General features: G+C 37.6%; 1 protein-coding gene across 4 annotated transcripts in view; it reads left to right on the forward strand.

Moving 5' to 3' along the window:
- Positions 1-24,470, forward strand: part of LOC136873850 (angiopoietin-1 receptor) — a 540,166-nt gene that overhangs the window by 127,346 nt on the left and 388,350 nt on the right. For all 4 annotated transcript variants that reach the window (XM_067147131.2, XM_067147132.2, XM_067147134.2 and 1 more), the window contains one exon: positions 15,755-15,894. In XM_067147131.2, the coding sequence (XP_067003232.2) occupies positions 15,755-15,894 (140 nt within the window). The remainder of the gene's footprint in view (positions 1-15,754; positions 15,895-24,470) is intronic.

Here is a 24,470-nt window from a genome sequence, read left to right on the forward strand (position 1 = left end):
AAAAAATGTTTTTCTACATTTTGCAGTGTACATTTTTTAATTCATTCAGGCTTTTTCAAAAACCCAGTAACTCAAAAATAACTTCCCTGGCATTAATGCAGACAATATGTAGAAACTTCTTACAAGACAGTGAACATGAAGAACCATCAGAAGCTGCAAATATTTCTGTGTCGCTGGTCCCATCTCAGTCTTCAGTAGGCTCGTCAGCAGCCCCCTAAGCGAACTCCGGCTAATAATCCATCATTTCGACTTGATGGGAAAATAACAGAGCATGTGCTTCATAAATTCCCAGTCCGACTCGTTGGCTGAATGGTCAGCGTACTGGCCTTCGGTTCAGAGGGTCCCGGGTTCGATTCCCGGCCGGGTCGGGGATTTTAACCTTCATTGGTTAATTCCAATGGCCCGGGGGCTGGGTGTTCGTGCTGTCCCCAACATCCCTGCAACACACATACAACACATAACACTATCCTCCACCACAATAACACGCAGTTACCTACACATGGCAGATGCCGCCCACCCTCATCGGAGGGTCTGCCTTACAAGGGCTGCACTCGGCTAGTAATAGCCACACGAAAAAAAAAAAAAAAAAAAAATAAATTCCCAGGCATGAAATTGGACAATTTCCCAACTAGATGATGCAGAGAGTGTGCGTGAAAAGCAACGTCCAGCGTGAAACCAGGTGGTTCTGTGGAAAATGTGGTGTTCCTCTCCATCCAGGAAAGTGTCAAACCCCGGTACCATAGCCTCAAGAACTACTAGTAATCATCCTCATGGTATTTTGAAATTTTCAATATTGTACCTACAATTGTTTTCATACAGTAACATTTAATATAAAATAGTGCACTATAGAGATGAGGGGATTTAAAAAGGCTGGGCTGGAGGTTTAAATCACCCGTTGAGGAGCTAGTAGACGTGTTAATGGATAGACATGACTTAAAGGGGCACCTTTGGAAGGATCAGTACTTTGTTTCACCTTTTCTCTTCTCCCCCTACACTTCCACCACTACCTTCTCAATGACCACCATCACTGACCATCTGTACAGTATATTTATACTTCTGACGGTGAACTTATACCCAGGCAGCAGTTTCTGATCCCAAAACTTGGCCCTTCCTAGTGATAACGAGAGTTGTCAGTTGTGTCATGGGGACAAGAAAGCTGTACAAAAGAACCTTGTTTATCTGGCCCTTATTAATCCGGATCTCTGGTTTATCCAGATTGAAAATTATAAAAATTTAATTTTACTTGTACAGTATTTCTTTTACAGCGTCGACTCTTCTTGAATGACTTTTAGGCAAGGATAGTTAAGGACAGTAATTGGAAGTAATTAGGTCTATCAAAGGTACTGTCCTGGCTTTCCCCTGGAATTGGTGGAATTGGGAATGGGAAACAGTGGAAAACCATTCCCAGGATGGCCGAGGTGAGATTCGAACCCACGCTCTTCTGACTGCAATGCACTATTAATTCACTGATGGCAAATATGAAAATTAAACCGGCGCTCCATCAGAAGAAACAATGACTCGTGGAGATGCAACAATGCAGCTGGACAAACTGGTGGACTATTTAGAATCCTTGATTGAAACCACACCGGCAGAACTGTTGTTAGTAAAATGTCTCCGTGATCGTGCTGCACGTAAGCGCTATACAAATGTTAAACAGAAAAATACTCAGATTGTTTTAGTGCACAAAACAGAGTCGTAAATGTACGAAAAGTGTTCTTATATTTTTTGTACAATTGAACAAAGGTATTACTGTACAACTTGTGTTATTAGATTATATAACATGTACTGTATCTGTTTTTTAGTTTTTTCTGGATTATCCAGATTTTTTATAATCTGGATCAGTTCTGGTCCCACTTAATCCAGATAAATGAGGTTCTTGTGTATTTTGAAAGATGTTGTGTACCATTTTGTGCACTTTAAAGCTTCAAGAAAAAGAATGTTAGAATATTACCGAAGGACAAAAGTCATCGTCTTTATTTTGACATTGTAAAATCTATTTTGTTTTGCCTTGAAAAATTGACTGAGTGTGATATTTAAAATTATCATTTTGGATGAGGACAAAGAAGAAGAACTTTTGGAAATTTGTCATACTATATACAATTTTTATCATTTTATTTTCTGTACGTCAAGAACATGTCTTTTAATTTGGGAATGTGAACTCTGTAAATCGTTTATGTAACTTGAAATTATGTGTGTAAGATATTTAGGGTTATTTAATTATTCTGCAACTCCACTAAATTAATTTGGTTATTGTGTAAAATTTGATAATGTAAATAACTGTGTAATTAGCATCTGGAGCATTTAAGGTAATAACTTGTGAGGCAGTGTGTACTGACACGTGCAAGTGTTTTTTTCCAGTCGTTTTTTCATATCCGGTAATATGCTGGTTCAGCAAAAAGATTTTGCTAGAAGTGCTCTGTGATAGGCCAGAATAACAGAGTTTCTTATTGGTGAATGTAAGAGCCGCAAGTGTAATTCCTGTGCCCTAATTGATCTCTTGATTGCCCCATTTTCGACTTCTGGTGACTTGGCTAGGGCTAAGCTTGTTTCTGTCGTCTTTGATTTGCGACCAGTGAAAGGAGCAGAGGTTCCGTCTGTCTGTCCTGTGATGGGACTACCGGCCCTCCGAGGTGAGCACTGTTTGGTTCATGTTTTGGATTTTAACTTTTAAATGTAAATTCTTAATTTAATTTTTTGGTGCGCCAGAGTTTACTCGGGGTATCTTCCATGTCAATTTTTAACTTCAATTGACTTAGCCTTCACAGCTAGTCATACCCCCTTTGTTTTCGAAGGTAATCCCCTTTTCTTGATTTGAAAATTCTAATCTAATCTAAATATCACTTTATTTTAACATCTTTTAAGTAGTTTGTAATGTGTTTTTCCTTGGGGATGCCTCCAGTAATTCTGTATCAATTTCACGTATAACAGTTTGAGGTTATGCGCCTTTTACTGAAGTGTTTTAGGAAAGGCTGCAACCTAAATGGCCCTGCATTCTTTATTTATTTATTTATTTTTTTTGCTAGTGGCTTTACGTCGCACTGACAGAGATAGGTCTTATGGCGACGATGGAATAGGAAAGGCCTAGGAGTTGGAAGGAAGCGGCAGTGGGTTCTTAATTAAGGCACAGCCCCAGCATTTGCCTGGTGTGAAAATGGGAAATCATGGAAAACAATCTTCAAGGCTTCCGACAGTGGGATTCGAACACACTATATCCCAGATGCAAGCTCATAGCCGCACGCCCCTAACCGCACGGCCAACTCGCCTGGTTCTTTAAATTTTATTGTATACTGCAATCTGTCTTTAGTAAATGTTTCCACTGGCCCCTTCCTTAATTTCATGTTATTACTTTCATGTTGATTTCAGATTTTTAAAAATGTGATTACCCTGCCATCGTCTTTAATTCAATAATTGTAAATACTGTGTCTAGAAGAAGCAAGGTAGAAATGCTTTTTGTAATGGATGTGCGCTAGCACATACATCGTAATACACTGACTGACAGAGCAAATGCAACACCAAGAAGGAGTGGTTCGAAAGGGATGAAAGTTGGGGAAAAAACAGAGACGGCACGGACGAATAATTGATGTTTATTTCAAACCGATATGCAGGTTACACAATGCGCACGGCATCGACTCAGTAGGATGTAGGACCACCGCAAGCGGCGATGCACGCAGAAACATGTCGAGGTACAGAGTCAATAAGAGTGCGGATGGTGTCCTGAGGGATGGTTCTCCATTCTCTGTCAACCATTTGCCACAGTTGGTCGTCCGTACGAGGCTGGGGCAGAGTTTGCAAACGGCGTCCAATGAGATCCCACACGTGTTCGATTGGTGAGAGATCCGGAGAGTACGCTGGCCACGGAAGCATCTGTACACCTCGTAGAGCCTGTTGGGAGATGCGAGCAGTGTGTGGGCGGGCATTATCCTGCTGAAACAGAGCATTGGGCAGCCCCTGAAGGTACGAGAGTGCCACCGGCCGCAGCACATGCTGCACGTAGCAGTGGGCATTTAACGTGCCTTGAATACGCACTAGAGGTGACGTGGAATCATACGCAATAGCGCCCCAAACCATGATGCCGCGTTGTCTAGCGGTAGGGCGCTCCACAGTTACTGCCGGATTTGACCTTTCTCCACGCCGACGCCACATTCGTCTGCGGTGACTATCACTGACAGAACAGAAGCGTGACTCATCGGAGAACACGACGTTCCGCCATTCCCTCATCCAAGTCGCTCTAGCCCGGCACCATGCCAGGCGTGCACGTCTATGCTGTGGAGTCAATGGTAGTCTTCTGAGCGGACGCCGGGAGTGCAGGCCTCCTTCAACCAATCGACGGGAAATTGTTCTGGTCGATATTGGAACAGCCAGGGTGTCTTGCACATGCTGAAGAATGGCGGTTGACGTGGCGTGCGGGGCTGCCACCGCTGGCGGCGGATGCGCCGATCCTCGCGTGCTGACGTTACTCGGGCTGCGCCTGGACCCCTCGCACGTGCCACATGTCCCTGCGCCAACCATCTTCGCCACAGGCGCTGCACCGTGGACACATCCCTATGGGTATCGGTTGCGATTTGATGAAGCGACCAACCTGCCTTTCTTAGCCCGATCACCATACCCCTCGTAAAGTCGTCTGTCTGCTGGAAATGCCTCCGTTGACGGCGGCCTGGCATTCTTAGCTATACACGTGTCCTGTGGCACACGACAACACGTTCTGCAATGACTGTCGGCTGAGAAATCACGGTACGAAGTGGGCCATTCGCCAACGCCGTGTCCCATTTATCGTTCGCTACGTGCGCAGCACAGCGGCGCATTTCACATCATGAGCATACCTCAGTGACGTCAGTCTACCCTGCAATTGGCATAAAGTTCTGACCACTCCTTCTTGGTGTTGCATTTGCTCTGTCAGTCAGTGTATGTTATTTTGAATTTGTTTGTACCTTAATCAGTAAATTTGAGTGTTCAGAAAGGTATCACCGTTAATCTCCTTTTCCTCGCAACGAACTACCTTTCAAAGACCTCGTATGGTTCCCAGCCTGGTTCCAATCTCCTTTCCTTTTGGTTGTCATGTTGGTTAACCTGGTATTTATTTATCGACGTTGTTTTTGATGTATTTATCGTGTGTGGGTATTTCGTTTTACTTTATCAAATCTCATGAAGTTTTTTTTTTGCTATTGGCTTTACATCGCACCGACACAGACAGGTCTTATGGCGACGATGGGATAGGAAATGCCTAGGAGTTGGATGGAAGTGGCTGTGGCCTTAATTAAAGTACAGCCCCAGCATTTGCCTGGTGTGAAAATGGGAAACCATGGAAAACGATCTTCAGGGCTGCCAACAGTGGGATTCGAACACACTATCTTCCAGATGCAAGCTCACAGCCGCACGCCTCTAAACTCGTGAAGTTTAAATTTTCTTTGTTATTATTATTATTATTATTATTATTATTATTATTATTATTATTATTATTATTATTATTATTATTACAATTACTGTTATTTTTGGTGCTGTGCAATCCGTAGCGGTTATAATTTGGTCCGCCCTAGTGATAATGCGGGTTGTCAGTCTGTTTAAAAGGCATATGGACACTGTCAAGAGCATTGTTGTCATATTTTGCATCGTCTATTTAAACATGTTAGCATTTAATTTATTCTTGAGACAGAATATAAATATAAAAACCTGATCATGAACACAGTACAAACATCACACAATATCTTCTTTCTTGCATAACCCGTGCAATGGTTGAAGATGTTAGAAGAAAGAAAGATAGAAAGGAAGGAAGAAAGAGAGAAAAACAGACATAAGCAGTGAAGAAACACATACTGAACTCAATAATAAATGTGAAGCCTGTAAACAATCACTGTAAGTGTGCAAATAAAAATATACTAATTCGTGCACACATGTCAATCAGTGAGGACAATGAAACAGACCGCAGAAAGGTAGGCAAATACTGGGAAACACTAGAAAAAAAAGTATCCAAAATTTGTCCAAACCACATCAAAATCCTACTAGGCAACTCAATGCACAGTTAGGCAAAGAAAGAAAACACAAACAGTTGGAAAATACCCAGCACATAAATGGACCAACCAAAATGGACAAGTCGTACTCTGCAGGATATTCAACCCTAAAATCATGTCAACACACTTTGAGAAGAAACATCTAAATAAATGATGTGGAGATTATCGAACACACTCATCAGCAAATTCCAAAAATGACCATGTAGCATTCTCTTATCCAAACTGTTATGGTGACAAGAAAGCCGTATTTTGGAAATTGTTGTGTACCATTTTATCTACTTTAGGGAAACTTCAAGAAAAGTAATGGAGAGTGAAATCTCAATCAGTAAGAGTCATAGTTTTCATTTGGATTTTGTTCTCTTTGATTTTGTAAAATATGTTCATTTGTTTTGCCTTGAAAAATTGACTGAGGACCAAGAAGAAGAACTTGTGGAAAATCATTTAATACTGTAAAATTTATCTTATCATTTTATTTTCTATATGTGAAGATATTTAGGGTTATTTAATTACTCTGCTACTCCAAATTTATTTGGTTATTATGTAAAAATGTTGTAATGTAAATAACTGTGTAATTAGCATCTGGATTTGAGGTAATAACTTGTGTGGCAGGGTGTAGCTGCACGTGTCTGTATTGGTAAGAGGCTTCTAGTGATTTCCGGTTGCATCAGAAAGGAAGTTCCTGGAAGTTGTAAAGATCTTTTCTCATCAAAAATTTCTGTGCCCTCATTGGCTAAAATAACGGAACTTCTAATTGGCTAATGTAAGAACAGCGGGTGTGCTAATTGGTTATATCCTCATTGCCCCGTTCCCGGCTACTGGCGACTTGGCCAGGGCCAAGCTTGATTCTGTCATCTTTGATTTCTGACCAGCCAAGGGAATAGACGTTTCCCCGTCTGTCCTGTGATGGGACTACCGGCCATCCGAGGTGAGCACTGTTTGGTTCATGGTTTTGGATTTTAACCTTTAAATGTAAATTCTTTATTTAAATTTCTTTGCGCACCGGAGTTTGCCCGTGGTACCTTCCATTCGCCAATTTTAGCTTCAAATGACTTAGCCCTCGCAGCTAGTCATACCCCTTTGTTTTGGAGGGATTCCCTTTATCTTTGGTTTTGTGTAATTTATATGTAAATTTTAATTTGGTTTTGTGATAAATGTGTAAATTTTAATTTCCTCTAGGATTGCCTCCAGTAGTCCAGTTTCATCGTAACATATTCCCGTTTATTCAGAAGTGTTTTTGAAAATGCAGCTACTTGATCGGGTTCTGAATTAGGATTTTTAATAATTAACATGCTTTCTTTTCCTTGCTAATGTCTCAACCCGCATGTGGTGTTATGTTAACATGTATCTTTTCTTTAACTTCTTTCGTTGTAAAGGGATAGTTGTAGCGAAATTGTGAGCTCATTTTCTTAAATATAATTTTTAGTTGGTTTCGTCCGCAACTACTTTAGGAATCCACGTTGTCATGCCTTCAAATTATGACTGTTAAAATTTCCTTTACGTTGTTTTTAAAGTCGTTGGCGTGAAGCTGAAACTTGTACTATTGACACTGTTGATATCTTAAAATTTGTTTATTTACTATATTAATTTCATTTGTATTTCATTATTGGTTCGATTTGTAATGTCATTTTCCAAATTTTTAAAAAATTCAGTAAATGTTGTGTTCAATTGGGATCACCGTTAATTTTGTTATCCCGGCAACGCACTACCTTCCCACGGACCTGACAGGATTCCCAACCACTTCCCATCTTCTTTCTTTTAGTCGTCATGTTGGTTAAACTGCTATTTATATCTCTACATTATTTTCGGAGTATTAACATGGTGTATGTGTTTCATTTATTTTATGCATTAGAAACTCAGGAAGTTTAAATGTTCTTTATATATTTATTAATAATTTTACTATTTTATGTTGTGTTATCCTCGAAGGGTTACACAACCACAGAGAAATTATGAGTGTTCAGGTCAGAAGAGGTGCAAACATAGACTCAGATCATTATCTGAGAAGAATCAAACTAATGTTGTAACCTCAGAGATTCATAAAAAAGAAGCCACTAATTCCAAAATTTGACCCAACTAGGATCCAACCATCTCTCACAGTAGAATTAGAGAGAAAGGAGGCAAAAAATAGCAACAACTCAAAAGCAAACTGATTACAACAACACAAACACTAATTCCTCTGCAGAAAAGGAAGATACACCCTTAGTGGAGTGAGGAATGTAAACATGCAATCCAATCTTGACCGAAGGCATACAACAACTGGAACACCGAAAAGACAAGAGAATAACTAATAAACATCCCTTGCAGTGAGGAAGGAGAGATCTCAATTGATCAGGCAGACCTAAAGGAAATTTGAAAAGGATCAACTACTTGAAACTGAGAAAGACTTGGAAAGAAAAAACGCACAAAGTTTGCATAAGAACTTTAAACTAAGCTTACAGGGTATCAACAGCAAAGTCTTTCAAGAAAGAAAATGGACAATTGGCATTAAACAACCTAGAAAACTGTGAGGAGCTCACCAGATATTTTAAAGAATTACTGAACTGTCCAGAACCAACACAAACATTTTCTCCACAAGAACATGAAAATACTAATCCAAATTCATTACCACCAGATAAAGAAGAAATCTCAAGACAGATCAAAAGACTTGAAAACAATTTAAAACATCGGGTGAAGATGGAATCATAGCAGAAATCCTCAAATCAGCAGCCTAAACACCATAAAAGAAATCACAAAAATCATGCAAGACATTTGGCAAACAGAACAAATCCCAGAAGACTGAAGAAATGCATTAATTCACCCACTACACAAGAAGGGAGACAGAACAGATGTAAACAACTACAGAGGACTCTCACTGGCATCAGTTGGATACAAAATTCTATCCCAATGTCTTCTTGATAGAGCACAAGAACTACTAGAACTACAAATCAGAGAATATCAGGCAAGATTCAGATCCAGCCAATCATATCCAGAGCAAATTTTGAACCTAATGCTAATCTTAAGACTTCAGAGAATTTGTAGCAAAAATTTGGTCTGTACATTTATTGATTTCAAAAAGCCTATAGTTCAGTTGATCACAAATCACTCTTCCAAATATTGAAAGAACAAGCTTTAGACATAAAAAAATTTGCAGTCATAAAATAGATAATGACAGACATGAAGTCCAAGGTTGAATTCATGGGGGAAATCCCAAGATACCTTTGAAATCAAAACGGGAGTAAGACAAGGAGGTGGACTCCCACCTTTGCTCTACAACTGTGTTCTTGAAAAAGTGATACAAGAATGGCACAAACTGAAATTGGTCCTCAAAATTCGCCACCCAGCTACTTTAGGCAGATGAAAACTGGTGATAGATTGCCTAGAATTTACAGACTACCTAGCAATCTTAACCCGAGACATTTCAACAGCCCAAAATCAGATTGAAATCCTGAAAGAAATCACAGAAAATGTCGGCCTTCAAAGATCTTTTGAAAAGACAGAATACATGACCTGCAACAAACAAGCACCAAAATTCAAAATATGGTAAAATTAAATACGTTGGTATCACAATGTAATTATCTTGGTGAAACAATTCAGGAAAGTGGACTCTAAACAAAAGCCAATGAAATTAGATGCCAAAGATGGAAACTGCATATCTATATCTGTGTTTTGGCTGATTACACAAATAATAATAATAAAGAATGAAAACTTTAGCCTTAATTAAAAAACTTAGATTCAACAGAAACATCACAGTGCAACATGTAAACAAACAGGTTTGGAAACATGACAACTACAGAATATGGAACGCGGCATGGAACCCTGAGAGGTAATGCATGGTAGCCTTTTGCTATGAAAGAAAACGGAGAGGGTAATTGCTCTTGGATTACAACATTTATTTTAAATAATTACGAAATCAGAAACTCAAAAGTTGAAAGATCTTTAGACACATAGTACAAGGAAAATTATGTGTTATAAGATATACCGGTACCTGCAGACACGCACAGTGCGCTAAAAGAAATTTTTGTCATTAAATTCAAACCTCTCGAAATCCTAATCGGATGATACATGTTGATTTAAGTAAGGGCTAGTCCCATTCTACACAAACAAATATAGAAATAAAACCAAACACAGAGGTACAGTAAACTTGCATCATTGTCTAAAACACTTCAGATATTGTGCATAGATTTTCTATACATATGAAAGGTGACACAGAAATACTAGGAGGCAAACCCGAGGGATAATTAGAACATAATACAAAGGTTAAGAAAAAGAGTATTGCCTCCAAACAAGCAGCACATGATCTTAGCTGAGAAGCTAAGTCATTTTGACAAAATTAGCAGTGAATGTGACATTCCAGGGTAAACTCCTATGTCAGAAAAAAAAAACAAACCAAAAAAAAAAAAAAAAAGGTAAATTATCACATCTGAATGAAGTTAAAAACAAAATAAAAGGTATAATAATTTCGTGTGGCTATTTCTAGCTGGCTGCAGCCCTTGTAAGGCAGACCCTCCGATGAGGGTGGGCGGCATCTGCCATGTGTAGGTAACTGCATGTTATTGTGGTGGAGGATAGTGTTATGTGTTGGAGACAGCACTAACACCCAGCCCCCAAGCCATTGAAATTAACCAATGAAGGTTAAAATCCCAGACCTGGCCGGGAATCGAACCTGGGACGCTTTGAACCGAAGGCCAGTACACTGACCATTCAGCCAACGAGTCGGACAAAATAAAAGGTAGAAACAGTGCTTAACCTGAGACCGGGTTTCCCACGAGGGGACCAAAGGACGAGCACGTTCGCTCGCTAAGATGGTCAGATGATCAAAGATCCAGATGCTACCTCGCTCCCACCGAAGAAGCAGGGTAAGATCGAGAAACAGGAAATGGTGCAGCCACCAAAGACAACCAATCAGAATGCAGATTTCACCTTCGACTTTCAGATTCATCAATTATATTTACTTTTATTTTCTCAAATCAAAAGTCTTTCTTGTTAACACAGTTTTAATGAATGTTCGAGAAAAGTTTTTGTTTATGCAACAGGAAACATGATTCCAGAACTGCGCGTGTGCGTATAGGGTGTTTCACACTAATTGACCAAAGATGAAAATATTGCAATCCACAGATAAATGATAATTTTTCTTACAACCCATAAATGGTTTTAAAACAGATAATTTAAAATGATCAGGATAGGTCCAGGTTTATGAGACCAAAATAATTCTTCCAAGTCCAAATTTTCAGTCCAGATGGAATAAAACTTATACAAAAAATGAAAACAAACAAATAATATTTAAAACAATAATTTCAAATCAGTTCCCACTGCTGCCTTTATACTGCCATAATATCGACTAACCCAAGATATCTATAACACAAAAATATATCTCCAAGCGCACAAAACAAAAGATATTACAATGCAGTCATTTAACCAGAATGTCTTTATGATCAGAAATGCTAAATTTGAACAGGAAAGCAGACATTGAAAATAGTGAGAGAAAGGAACGCAAAATCGTAAGAAAAATTCTACACCCAAAACTCACCTGCGGACAATACCGAGTTAGTGGCAGACAAGAAATCAAACAGTAAACAAATATTCACAGTGACATTAGAAAACACAGGCTAAGATTCTATGGACATATTAAAAGAATGCATCCAAACAGACTTACTAAACAAATAGACAAATTTTATGAAAACTGGAGTAAAGCCAAATCTGACACAATGAAAAGGATTAGGCTCATGAAAGAATTGATCATAGAAGTTCACTTTTTCAATACATTTTGTGATTTATTAAAAATCAAAATCGAAGTTACATGTTCAAATTCAAGAAGTAATAGCAACTTCAGTCAACCATTCACTACTGATCTGCATTTAGGGCAGTCGTTCAGGTGGCAGATTCCCTATCTGTTGTTTTCCTAGCCTTTTCTTAAATGATTGCAAAGAAATTGGAAATTTATTGAACATCTCACTTGGTAAGTTAATCTAATCCCTAACTTCCCTTCCTACAATTGAATATTTGCCCCAATTTGTCCTCCTGAATTCCAATTTTATATTTTAAAGACACCACTCAAACTTATTCATCTACTAATGTCATTCCACACCATCTCTCTACTGACAGCTCGGAACATATCACTTACAGGTCATTATCCTCATGGTTAATCCATATTGAATACGGTTATTAAGAACAATTATAATGGGAAATTATTTATTGTCCACCTATTCAATACTATCCACCTTTTGGTGGTTACATTTTCATACATTTTTATCTCTTTATGGAACATGTTTTGCTCACTTAATGAGCATCCTCAGCCTTAACTTAATCCTAAAACGATGACCTTGAACAATAGTGAACACATTAAAAAGTCACCTGTAAGTATTAAAATTACCATAGTCTCTAAAACTAACTTACATTACATCTAAAAAAGACAACACTAAACACTTCTTAAAACATGATAACATGAGTGATTAAAATGATCACATTGTCAATCAAAGCCTTGTGTCTGAAACTAATAACATCTTATAGACAGTAGTAAGTTTTTAAAATCTCAAACAGCTGCAAGGTAAACCCAATCTTAAGGAAACGAAACTGAATACAAACCTTATATGATGTAGTGTATCTTGTGTCTCATTTTACTGAATCGATTTATTTGATTCCGTTCACGTTACTGAATCAATACAGTGATCCGATTCACGGCACATTAGTCACCGCTTCTACTGCATCTGTGTAGTATGTACTAATAAGACAGCAGCAACAGCATTCAGTGCTCGCAGCTGCTATCTTGTCTTCATACTATAAACTCCTTTCTTAGAAAAAAATGCTAGTCACTCTAATACATCGAAGGTTTCCGGCGACGCAGGATGGGAAAGGTCTAGGATTAGGAAGGTAGCAGCCATGGCCTAAATTAAGGTAGAGTCCCAGCATTTCCTGGTGTGAAAATGGGGAAACTACGGAAAACCATCTTGACAGCTGACAGCGGTGGGATTCGAACCCACTATCCCCCGAATGCAAGCGCATAGCTATGCGATACGAATTGCATGTCCAACTTGCTCAGTCATTTTTGAAAATATGTATTTTTTTATCAGCTGGGGATTTTTTTAAATCGTGATATTTTGTATAGGCTACCCGAGATGTACGGTAGCCCACTGGTTTTCTGATTCAACATACTGTTGGTTAAGTTATTGCATCAGTCGGCTCACTTACAGTCCACATATGATTGAAGTCTTGTGCAACGATATGACATATGAACTGAGAGAATACTGAGCCGGTCTTCCCAATATAAAACAGGTACTTTTGAGTGGTCATGAGCATGACTCATAGTCATAGGGCAGGCTAGAGTAGAGTTTAATTGTCAAATGTCAACTAAGTTATAATACTAAGACTAAACTAATAAATAGTATAACCTAATAGCCTACCTACTTACTAGCTACTTCAGAATTATGTTTTGACTACCTTTTTAACACTGCAAATAAATCCATCTATTATTTAAACCTCCCTGTAAAAAGAGGACAGTGAATGCAAGTTGGTATTATTTTCAAATGAGCTGAGCTCGAGAGTCCATTATAGCAGTGTATTTCAGTGTGCCATGGGTCACTGTATGTCTCGCTGCAGCGGAAGCTTGGCTCTCCGCCAGTGTCCAGTGTGCCGACAAGGAGCCGTGCGCATCTTGTGTCTCACTGAGCCGTGCTCGTTCACGATTCTTTCGATGTGCCATGATACACTGTCTTGCTGCAGCGGAAGCTCGGTTCCCCGTCAATGTCCAGTGAGTGCGCCGCTCAGCACTGTCCGCTGGGAGTAAGCTGAATCGTGTGCCGTGAGCTCGCCGTTCCTGTGAATCGATTCACTCGGACACTTGAATGAATCGATACACTGCTTCGAATCATGCATTCAGTAGCCAACACTAGTCATCATGATGAATTGTTAATACACTAGAATTCATATTGCCTTAAGACACGACAGGCAGAACGCAGAATATGTGCGGAAGCCAAAAGTAGGACTCGGTTGAAGTTGCTGTAAAACTTATTTTCAATGTAGATAATAGGTTGTGTTACACAGTTTACGAAGTATAAAGCTTCATGCTTGACCTTCGACTAAGTTAAACGGATTGTGGGATTTGTTATTCAAGATGTTAGGTATATCCTACCGGTCCGGAGTTGTTAACGTGTTGTTAACTCACTGAGACAAATTCAGTGAAAAAAGGGGGTAAACGTAAAACATAATTGAATCCAAAAAATGTGCTAAAACTAAGAAAAGAAAAGAAATGATACAGACAGAAACAAAACAATAAGTGCTAATGGTGAGGTTGCGGGCCTCTTAGTCTAAAAATTTTAGTTTGATAAAAAATTCAAAAACAAGATGAAATTACTGTTGAAAATTCAGGCTGACAGTCTGTCTTTGTAGAAACATCATCACCACGAATGGTTTTTTCACTGAATTTGTCTCAGTGAGTTATTTATTGCTCTATCTAGTGATGTAAATATTGTATATTGTTATTATTTCCGTCATGTCTCTTCTTTTTTTTTTTTTTGTTCCTTCATTATGTGTTTAGTACATTTTTATCTTGTATTATGTAGATTACTTCAACCCCTCTTATTTCACTGAAGATGGCTCAAACAGTCGAAACATGTTTGAATTTTATTGCTCCATCTATTGATGGAATTATGATTTGTATTGAGTTAGGAGGATACTTTAAATTTTTCCTTTGTAAAGTGAAAAATTGAAAACCATCAATACGGAATGATTCTAATATCTTGTAATGAATTTACCATAGCCACACCAACCCTATACTGTGAGGCAATTTGACTTTGTCGTAGAAGTACGCTCGGCTAATGTCACAATTTTTTAACTTTTCAGTTGGGTGGTATCCAGGATCAATTTACCATACAGAAACATGATACAATACTGAAAACATATACAATTTTACCCGGAAGCATTTAATTCATTACTGAATTATAAAGAACATCCAATAATACTCAATAATGCTGCCATACACCTACAACGCACTTAGCTTGAAAGTGGGAACAGTATTTAGTGGGAACGCCCGATTCTGCCAACGTTAGTTATAAGTAGTTTGGGAAATGACTGTGTTTGGAGTAATTTGCACACTACTGTTTATCTTCTAATTGCTACATGACCTGTACAATGTTGTGAATTTGCTCATGTTCCTGAGGTTAGTCAAGCTTTGCTTACATTTACTAGATTTATGATCTAAGAAGTATTACCTCAGGATTTTCTTTCATTTAGTAGACCTCAGATTGGAAAGCAATTTGTTTTGGAATTTTGAGAAAAAAATTGTTTAACTTTCTTAATTTTTGTAAAAGTGTGTAGGCTTAATTTGTTTCATATTTTCTGTTTGTGAACAGAGCTATTTGAAATTTCAACTTGTCCTAATTTTTGGTACCATTTATGTACAGAGCTGAGTTCCAAAGTACCATATCTCAGACTAAGAACACAAATATCATTATAATGCTCAGTGGATAATTGTGCCACATTGCAGTAACATGAGAAGTGCAGTTATTTTTCAAAATATCAATCCTGTTTTGTTGCAAGTTACTTTATTAACTAAATAATATGTATCATCCAATCTTTTTACGAATTTCTTAGTTGTAAAATAGTGATACTGTATAGGGTTAAGACGGAATGATTATTTCAGTTTATTAAAACAGTAATCACCACTTTTGCATTCTCTAGTGATAACTTATTATTCATTGTGGTGATACTGGTCTAATACTTAAGCCCAGAATGTGGAATAACATTTGTAACATGCTGTTGGGTTATTTGGTCTGTTACAGATGCAAATATAGATTGTGATACTGCAGAAAAAGTACCATGTGAGAGGAAAGTAACATCAAGATCTGGTTCCATTCTCTATAATAACACCCAAACCAAATGCTGGAATATTAGTGTACCAGATGGTTTTCATGTATACTTGGTACGTACAATGGGTAGTAAATTAATCTTGATGTAACTTAAATGTTTAATTTTTAGTTACCATTAACACAGCAAACTTACATGAGATTTGCCCATGTTGTAGCAGATGGACATGTGATCCTGTTTGATACAATTTTCAATATTTCTATTAAGCTATTGATCTACAGCATAATATTGAATTTAATATGGTGTATATTTAACTTAATTGGTTTAATGATAGTATCATTAATACATAGGAAGTTGTATGCAATGATGATGAGGATACAAATAATAATACAGGGAGAGGGAGTGAAAAGTTACCGCACTATGCAGGGAATGATATAGATGTTGATTCCCATAGGGAACATGAAATATTTGTCCTGAATGAGTAAATTTATAATACCAATATAATGGTCCGTTATTGGACATTAGAAATTTTCCAGCTAACTCATTCTTGGTTGCCTGCGTTTCGCCGTCGTGTGCTAAGGTGGGCTCATCAGTTGGTACTTAGCACACCTACCAAGACGCTGGCTAGTGCATACCGTGGAGGCCACTGCATAGGCTACTTGAAGCCACCAGCAGTGCTAATGCACTGTGAAAGACTAAGTCTCAAGCTGTGGAAAAACGTAGAAATCCTAACAATTTCAACGGGCACACTGGTTATCATTTAAGTAATACCTGGTTGCCAGCCATTAATGATTTACGTAGGTACTTTCCTTTCCTGTCTCTTCACTATTGTTATTTCATCTCGGTGTTTTCCAAATTCATACGTTCCTCATCGCCAGATGTTTCATTCCAGGCTTGTGTCAATGTCATACACCTGTCAATGTCATATGTTCACTGATCTCTATACATGGATTGCTGATGGCAGGTCTCCGCTGCAGGAGAAAGTACGCCAAGTTGAGTGCGCGGTTCGCCATGTTGGTGTACCCAACCTAGAGCTCTCCTTATGGGGAAGCAATGATAATATAGTCAATTTTAAGTCGCAATTAATGGCGCATTGGAATAATTAAAAATATAGAGACATGTTCACTCAACGCATAAGGACATTGGGATCACTGACATGTCATTCCGAGGTCACTAAATCTCCGGGATAGCAATAAACATGAGTGTATAATAACGGCCGACAAATATTAACTTAGGTGCTGAATACATGCAATTAGCGATCGGTAACACAGTACAAGTGAAAACCAGTTTCTGGAAACATTGCTGTAAATTGTATACATGTATGCCACGAAATTATGCATTCTTAAAATGATGTACCTATAAACGTAGCTCACTATACAGGCCTAGATTCGATATTCGTAATCGGTGCTTGATAATGAATTTCTGTTTCCTGTTTCCATGAAATAACGTGCATATTATCAAATTAAAATATCAGTGAAGCAAATGTACACATTTATAAAACCAGCAAATATTCAAAACTTGTCAATATATCACATTACCTGCAGCTTAATTTACTATTACAGACCTCTTTAATTAAATTCAGCTAGCAAAGCGATATTGATAGTCATCATCAGATATATGTAACACCAGTTAAGAGTCCCAAATACCACGAATTGTATAATGGGATAGCCCCAAATACCCACCACACTTTCCCTTCTCCCACCCATAATTATTACTGATGTAAATAAGGTCTAGAATTCCCCCAGACTTCATTTTCTAAGATTGTTATAAGGTCACGTCAGTTATTTCATCGAAACCGTCAGTTTAATTACAAGAAATAAAAAAAATATAAGTAAATTTTTACTTGCAGTTAATGTTCAGTAAAATTGAAAACAGTTGGCTGTACATCACTTCTAAGGTGTACAGTTTGTCCATTTCTCCAGAACTCCAGAACGAAGGTATTTGTTGTTATTGTTGATAGTTTTTGTGTTATGTATGATAATGTTGCTGTTATGTGTAGTCCTGTAGGCTATTTCAAGGTTATGTTTTTTGAAAATGTTGGTTAACGAGTATATGTGCGTGTTATTAAATGTAAAGGTTGCGTAGTTTTTCTTTGGTTTGTCTATTTTTGACAATTTAGTTTTGGGTTTTGATTTGAATTTATGAATGATTGAATTGACTGTATCTTTCTTGTATCCATTTTTTCTTGCTATTTCTTGGATTAAATGTATCTCTTCATCAAAATCTGTTTTTGAAAGCGGTATGTTAAAGGCTCTATACACCATACTGTAATATGCTGCTTTTTTATGGGAGCTAGGATGAATGGAATCTGTTGCTATTGTGTTTATAGTATGGGTAGGCTTGCGATAAATTTTGAAAGATAAATGATTATCTTGTCTAGTAATGGTCAAATCGAGATAGTTCAGTTTGCAGTTGTTTTCTGATTCTTTTGTAAACTGTATATGTGGGTCTATGGTGTTTAATGTGTCCAACAAAGTGTTGTCATTGGTTAGTCTATTATCGATGATAGCAAATACGTCATCAACAAAACGGCACCAAAAGAATATTCCGTTTATTGTACTGATTGAGTTGTATTCGAGGTGGTCTAGATATATTTCAGCAATTATACCGGAGGCGGGAGAACCCATTGGTAAGCCTAGTTGTTGATAAATTGTGTCATGGAACTTAAAAAAGTTGTTATTGATGGCAAATTCTAAAATTATTATGAATTCCTCGATTTCTAAATTACTTAGTTTACTGTAAGTTTTGAGGTTGGATGAAATAATATCTATAGTTTTTTTAGTGGGGATATTACTGAAGAACTATACATAACAGTAGACCAATATGCCAACCCTAATTATAATATTAATGAAATTACAGAAAAAACCAATATTTTATTTAATAAAATCATCCCTTTTATAAAAAACTATTATTTGAGAACAGTCAATAAACAACACCACGCGCAATCTACAGCGCAGGAGAAAGACACAACTAACTCCACCTCTACACAGTTAGCAACTCCCCTTCCCCACCCCTCCATTCCCCTCACGACAACAGACACTAATACCACAAGTTCACGATATAGTACACGCCAAGCCGCCAAGCGATACACTTCCCAATCATCTCACGACAGTAAGTAATCTCTACAATACATACACACACACAAGTTTAACACTTTAACATTCTAATGCGCTTCTAACAGATTTCATTTACTTTTTACAGATAGTTAGCAAGTATCATAGACCGAAAAAGAACCACCTACAACAACAGCTTTCATAACTCCAGCAGCACATTCATCTTCAATCTGTATATTCAACAAGACAATCTAAATTCATAGTGATTGGACTTTAAGCTAATAGTGGCCAATAGTGCCCCATTTGAACTTGGCATGTACACGTGAAGAACACTACTTCATATGAAGTTTTACAAATTTGCAGAACTGCCTCTTACCTTTTAACTTATATTGAAATGTACCATTGTTTTATGTTGAATTTATTGTATTTTACACAGTATACATTTGAAGAGGTCATTCAATACAGGTTTTAATTACCTGGCATTTCATTTCTCAACGCAATCTCAAAATTCATTCTCACATTACTTAATTTGACAAAGTTTATATAAAGTACATTACTCCATTTGAAATTGACACATACGCATGAGGAAAGAACATTACTTCATATGAATTTCACAAAACGTATATGATTGTTTTATACCTTTCAACTTTTATATATTGAAGTGTGCTAACGTCTTCTTTGCATGAAATGTATTTCAAATAGTATATAATTGCAGGAGTTATTCAACAGAGGTTACAATTACCTAGATCACTATTAATTCAAACGCACTTCACTTTGTTTTTGTAATTTCATCTTTGAATTCACATTACTCATTTGACAAAGTCTAAGCCTAATAAGAAGTATCTGTATAAGCACATGCGGCTACATTTAAGCATATTTAGTCGACTAAAAACAATGCAATAAAAAAGTCCTTTTAAAGAACTATTATTAGTAAAACTCGAACGATAATGCTATATTCAAGGTCAGGTGTAAACAACAAATTTTATCATGTGTTGTAATTTTTTAATTTTTTAATGTGTTAAAGATAGATATCTTTTTAATATTCTTGATACTTTAAACCTAGATGTAAGAAGCAGAATTTCACTTCTAGACATATTACCTAATGTCTATCAAACAAGACATGTTTATTTGTAAGATACAACTGTTTGATTATGTATTCTAATGTGTATGTAAATGACAGCTGAAGATGACTTGTAATAAGTCGAAACCGGTCCTGTTTTAAATAACAACATTACATTTAGTATTGATAAGGTGGATCTCTTTCTTTCTATGACATACTGAAGTATGTTTTGCACTTAACGTTAAATTAACTTACAAAATAAAATAATTATTCCTTTAAATGGAATCTTATCTGTATATGTTTCCATAACAACAACTCAACATTTATTAAATAATACATATTAATTTATCAGCTGAAGAAGGTGTCGCTGACTGAAACATGTACTATATTTATATCTATAAGTATTGAAAAGGTGGAAATATGGAACATTCCAATTTTTTTTAAGGATTTATTATTTTATTAGTTAAAGCCAATACAGAACTAACATGATATTCTTTTTGAGTGAGGAAGTGAAGAATGTTTTGCGATAAGCAAACAGTAAGAATCTTGATATCTCCTATGATCGACAGGATAACTAAAGAAGGCAGGTACGTGTGAAAATGCCTTTTAACCCAAGCTACTTCTGTTTGTCTAAAACCGAGCTCGATAGCTGCAGTCGCTTAAGTGAGGCCAGTATCCAGTATTTGGGAGATAGAGCGTTCGAACCCCACTGTCGGCAGCCTGAAGATGGTTTTCCGTAGTTTCTCATTTTCACACCAGACAAATGCTTAATTAAGGCCATGGTCGCTTCCTTCCCATTCCTAGACCTTTCCTGTCCCATCATCACCATAAGACATATCTGTGTCGGTGCAACGTAAAGCAACTTGCAAAAAAAAAAAAAAAAAAAAGTTTTTCTAAAAAAACATGAAAGTTTCTTTTTTAACACTAACTCAAAAACTTCACTAGTCATATACTCACTCTGTGTACTGGTCAGTTACATCATTACTTAATCTTTTATCATATTTTATTGCAAATATCACAATATATTGAATCTTTAAAATAAAGTTATAACCTCTCTTTTGTTGGAGCACTACTCTTCTTCCTATCCATAGTACAATTCTGTGTTTTTTATTGGTTTCACTTACAGCACTTGCCTTATACAGGTACACTGTTTATGTGGTAATAATAATAATAATAAATGATACAAGGATTTATCGTGGAATGCAGAGGGTAAGGAAGCAGGTGGGGTGAATGTCTGGACAGGGGATCACTTAGAGAAACAATTTACTTTAACAAAAATTGGAAATTTTATTTCTTTCCTTCCTTAAAATTCAGAGAGAGTAATTTAATTTAATTTAATGATATAACAAGAAACAGTTGAAATATTATTTGGCGATATTAACATTAAACAACGAGCTTATCACCTCCAGCAATGTGTTGGACTTAGAAGTCCTTAATCAGGTACAAGATTAATTGGGAGAAACTCCCAGTCATTAACCTGTGTATAAAAGAGCATAATTGCTCCTGACAGGTATAGTATTATGAAAGAGCATTGTTGCTCCAAACTGGTACACATTATAGAATCTGAGCTCCAAATACAAGGAGCTAGCCTCAATTAAGCAGTATGTGGCTATTTATATTTTCAATTACACTGGTAACCCCTCTTCATGGTGTTCATACACAGGATGCCCCATGGTGGGCTTATCAATTACAAAGTTTCACAACCAGGTAAAGTACTTTTCTCCAAGGGAACTTAAATGTAGTTACCCAAAAAATCATAAAGAATATACAGGGGCATAATTACCCATTCTACTAGCCTTAAGAAGGAAAAGAGAAGGTTATACAAAATATGCCATTAACAAAAGGCAAGGAGGTGAAACATCAGCACTCGTTAGAAGAATGTTCTGGAAAAGTCAAGAACCTAAGTGGGCTTAAGGCCCAAGAACACAGAGGCTAATCCTATGCTACATAGGGTGACTAAAATGGATTGTTTGAAGGCCTAGACAAATTTCCAAAATTTAGAGGTTTAAAAGCTTTAGTCACCCAGCTCAAAAGTAGAAGGGGAGAGTTCCAGGGGTCATCAGCTGTGATTCCTTACTTAAATATTTTCTCAGCAGGCAATATAAATTGATTCTGAATACTGTGCAGAAGTTCCTACATTTCAGCTCAAAAAAGGAAAAGATTACATATTAGATTTTAAGGACAACTGCTGAAATCTTCCCCTTGAAACACACGCCAGCACAATCACATGTTTAGATAAATTCTGCTATTACCTGTCGGTGCTGGGTCTTCTTCAAACTGGCCGCGCTCTGCCTCCTGGCCCCCCTTTCACCTCCGTCAAGTCGCACTCTCAATCACTGGAGCAAATCAGACAAATCTCCCTAAATAGCTCCGCAGGGGAAGGTTCAAGATTAAATTAAATCCAGAGCGCTGATAAGCTAAATTTCCATATGCTCCCCCCAGGTACCAATTGGTTAGAGAACTGAGTTACAGGCATGTGATAGGAAGATTACATTACAGGAGGAACCAGGTGAAGTATTGACAACTTCAGCGCATAAGAAAACAGTATCCAGAAAAAAGTTTCACCGACTACAACAGAATAAAATTTTTCTTAAACTAATTTGGGTTCAGCCTATCAGAGATTGCTAGCAAATAGGTGGTAGAGCCATCTAACCATTGGAGAAGAAAGTTTTAGAAGATCTTAAAAGTTCTTAATTATAGCCAACGATGGCCATAGTAGAGAAGGTGGACAGCTTAAATAGCCAGGGCAGGTTTACCCCTGGTACAATAATAATATTTATTCTTCATCATCATCATCATCATCATCATCATCATAATAGAACCATTCCAGCATGCTAGGTAGGGTGGTGTTGAATGAGCCTTCCCCACCATTGTTTTACCAGAAATGCCTTCTCTCTCACCACTGACACCCAGTTCCCTCCTCTTCTCTCCATATCGGCTCTCAGTTGGTCTTCCTAGGTCTTCCCACTGGCCTTCTTCCTTCAACCATTCTTTCTAGGCATGCATGTGGTGTTCTTGTGCCAGGCATTCGCTTTACATGTCTGTATCATGTTACTCTCAAAGTCCTTAGCTTCTCTTCTATCGAGTCCACTTCCAATTCCATTCTGATGTCATCGTTCCTTATTATCGTCCTTGCGTGGTTTAGTTTTGGGTAGTTTGTAGGAACTTCATTTCTACTAACTTCTCTCACTTTCAGGGTACATGCTTCTAGACTGTATGTGAGAATGGGCACAAAGTATGACATACAGAGTTATCTTTGGTTCTCATGGGTATTTTATTATCCCAAAGTAGATGTCTTACGAGGTTGTAGAAATTGGAACTGATAGACACTCTGTTTACTGTTTCTTTATCTGCAGTACTCCTGCTGAAAATCATATTCCTGAGGTATATGAACACCTGTACAACTTGAATGTTTTCACCTTCAAGCTTTATATGGCAGCCAGTATCACCTCATTCACCTCATCCTGTTTGAACTTTGCTACCCATTCATCCAGCACAGCTTGTACCTCTACATCTGTCTGTCCGCAGATGGCTACAACATCAGCAAACACAAATGAGTGTAGTTCTCCATCTCGTTCTCTTTTTAGTATTTTAAGAATACTATCCATGACAGTAATGAATAGGAATGGTGAGAGTGTGCTCCCTTGTTGGACACCCTGTGTGGTATTAAACCATTCTGAATGGCCATTCCCAACACACACACAGCTGCAACAGTTGTCATGCAGCACCTGGATCTTGCCTATGAGATATTCAGGCACTCCCATTTCTCAGAGGTACTTCCATATGACTGGTCTAAGCAGCCTATGGTATGCCTTTTCTTGGTCTAAGAATACTACAGTTAGGTTTTTCCTTCTCTCCCAGTGATGATCCATTAATATCCTTAGGGGTGATGATCAGGTTTTTTGTTCTTCCATTGTTTTTAAATCCATGTTGTTCTTCTTCCAGGACAGGTTCTATCACTGCTTGCAGTCTAATTTCAATAATTTTTTCATTTCATTTTCAGACCATGGGAAAGAAGTATAATACCCCTATAGTTGGCACAATTACTCTTGCATCCTTTTTTAAATAAAGGGATAATAATACCTTTTGTCCAGTCCTCTGAAACCCAATTTTCAGACAATATTGCTCTCAGAGTTCTGTATAGCTACTGCACTACAGGTATACCTGCTACTTTGATCATTGACAGCAGTAACTTTTTTTTTTCTAGTTGTTTTACGTCGCACCGACACAGATAGGTCTTACGGCGATGATGGGACAGGAAAGGGCTAGGAGTGGGAAGGAAGCGGCCATGGCCTTAATTAAGGTACAGCCCCAGTATTTGCCTGGTGTGAAAATGGGAAACCACGGAAAACCATTTTCAGGGCTGCCGACAGTGGGGTTCGAACCTACTATCTCCCGAATACTGGATACTGGCCGCACTTAAGCGACTGCAGCTATCGAGCTTGGTTGCAGTAACTTCATAGATCCCAGATAACTTACTACTTTTCGTCCTTTTTAGAGCACTTTCCACCTCAGACCAAGTAATTGGAACATCATCTGTCCTGAGCCTTTCTTCCACCTCTTCAGTAGTTTCTCCCG

The sequence above is a fragment of the Anabrus simplex genome, chromosome 5 (assembly GCF_040414725.1).
Source record: "Anabrus simplex isolate iqAnaSimp1 chromosome 5, ASM4041472v1, whole genome shotgun sequence".
Classification (NCBI taxonomy): domain Eukaryota; kingdom Metazoa; phylum Arthropoda; class Insecta; order Orthoptera; family Tettigoniidae; genus Anabrus; species Anabrus simplex.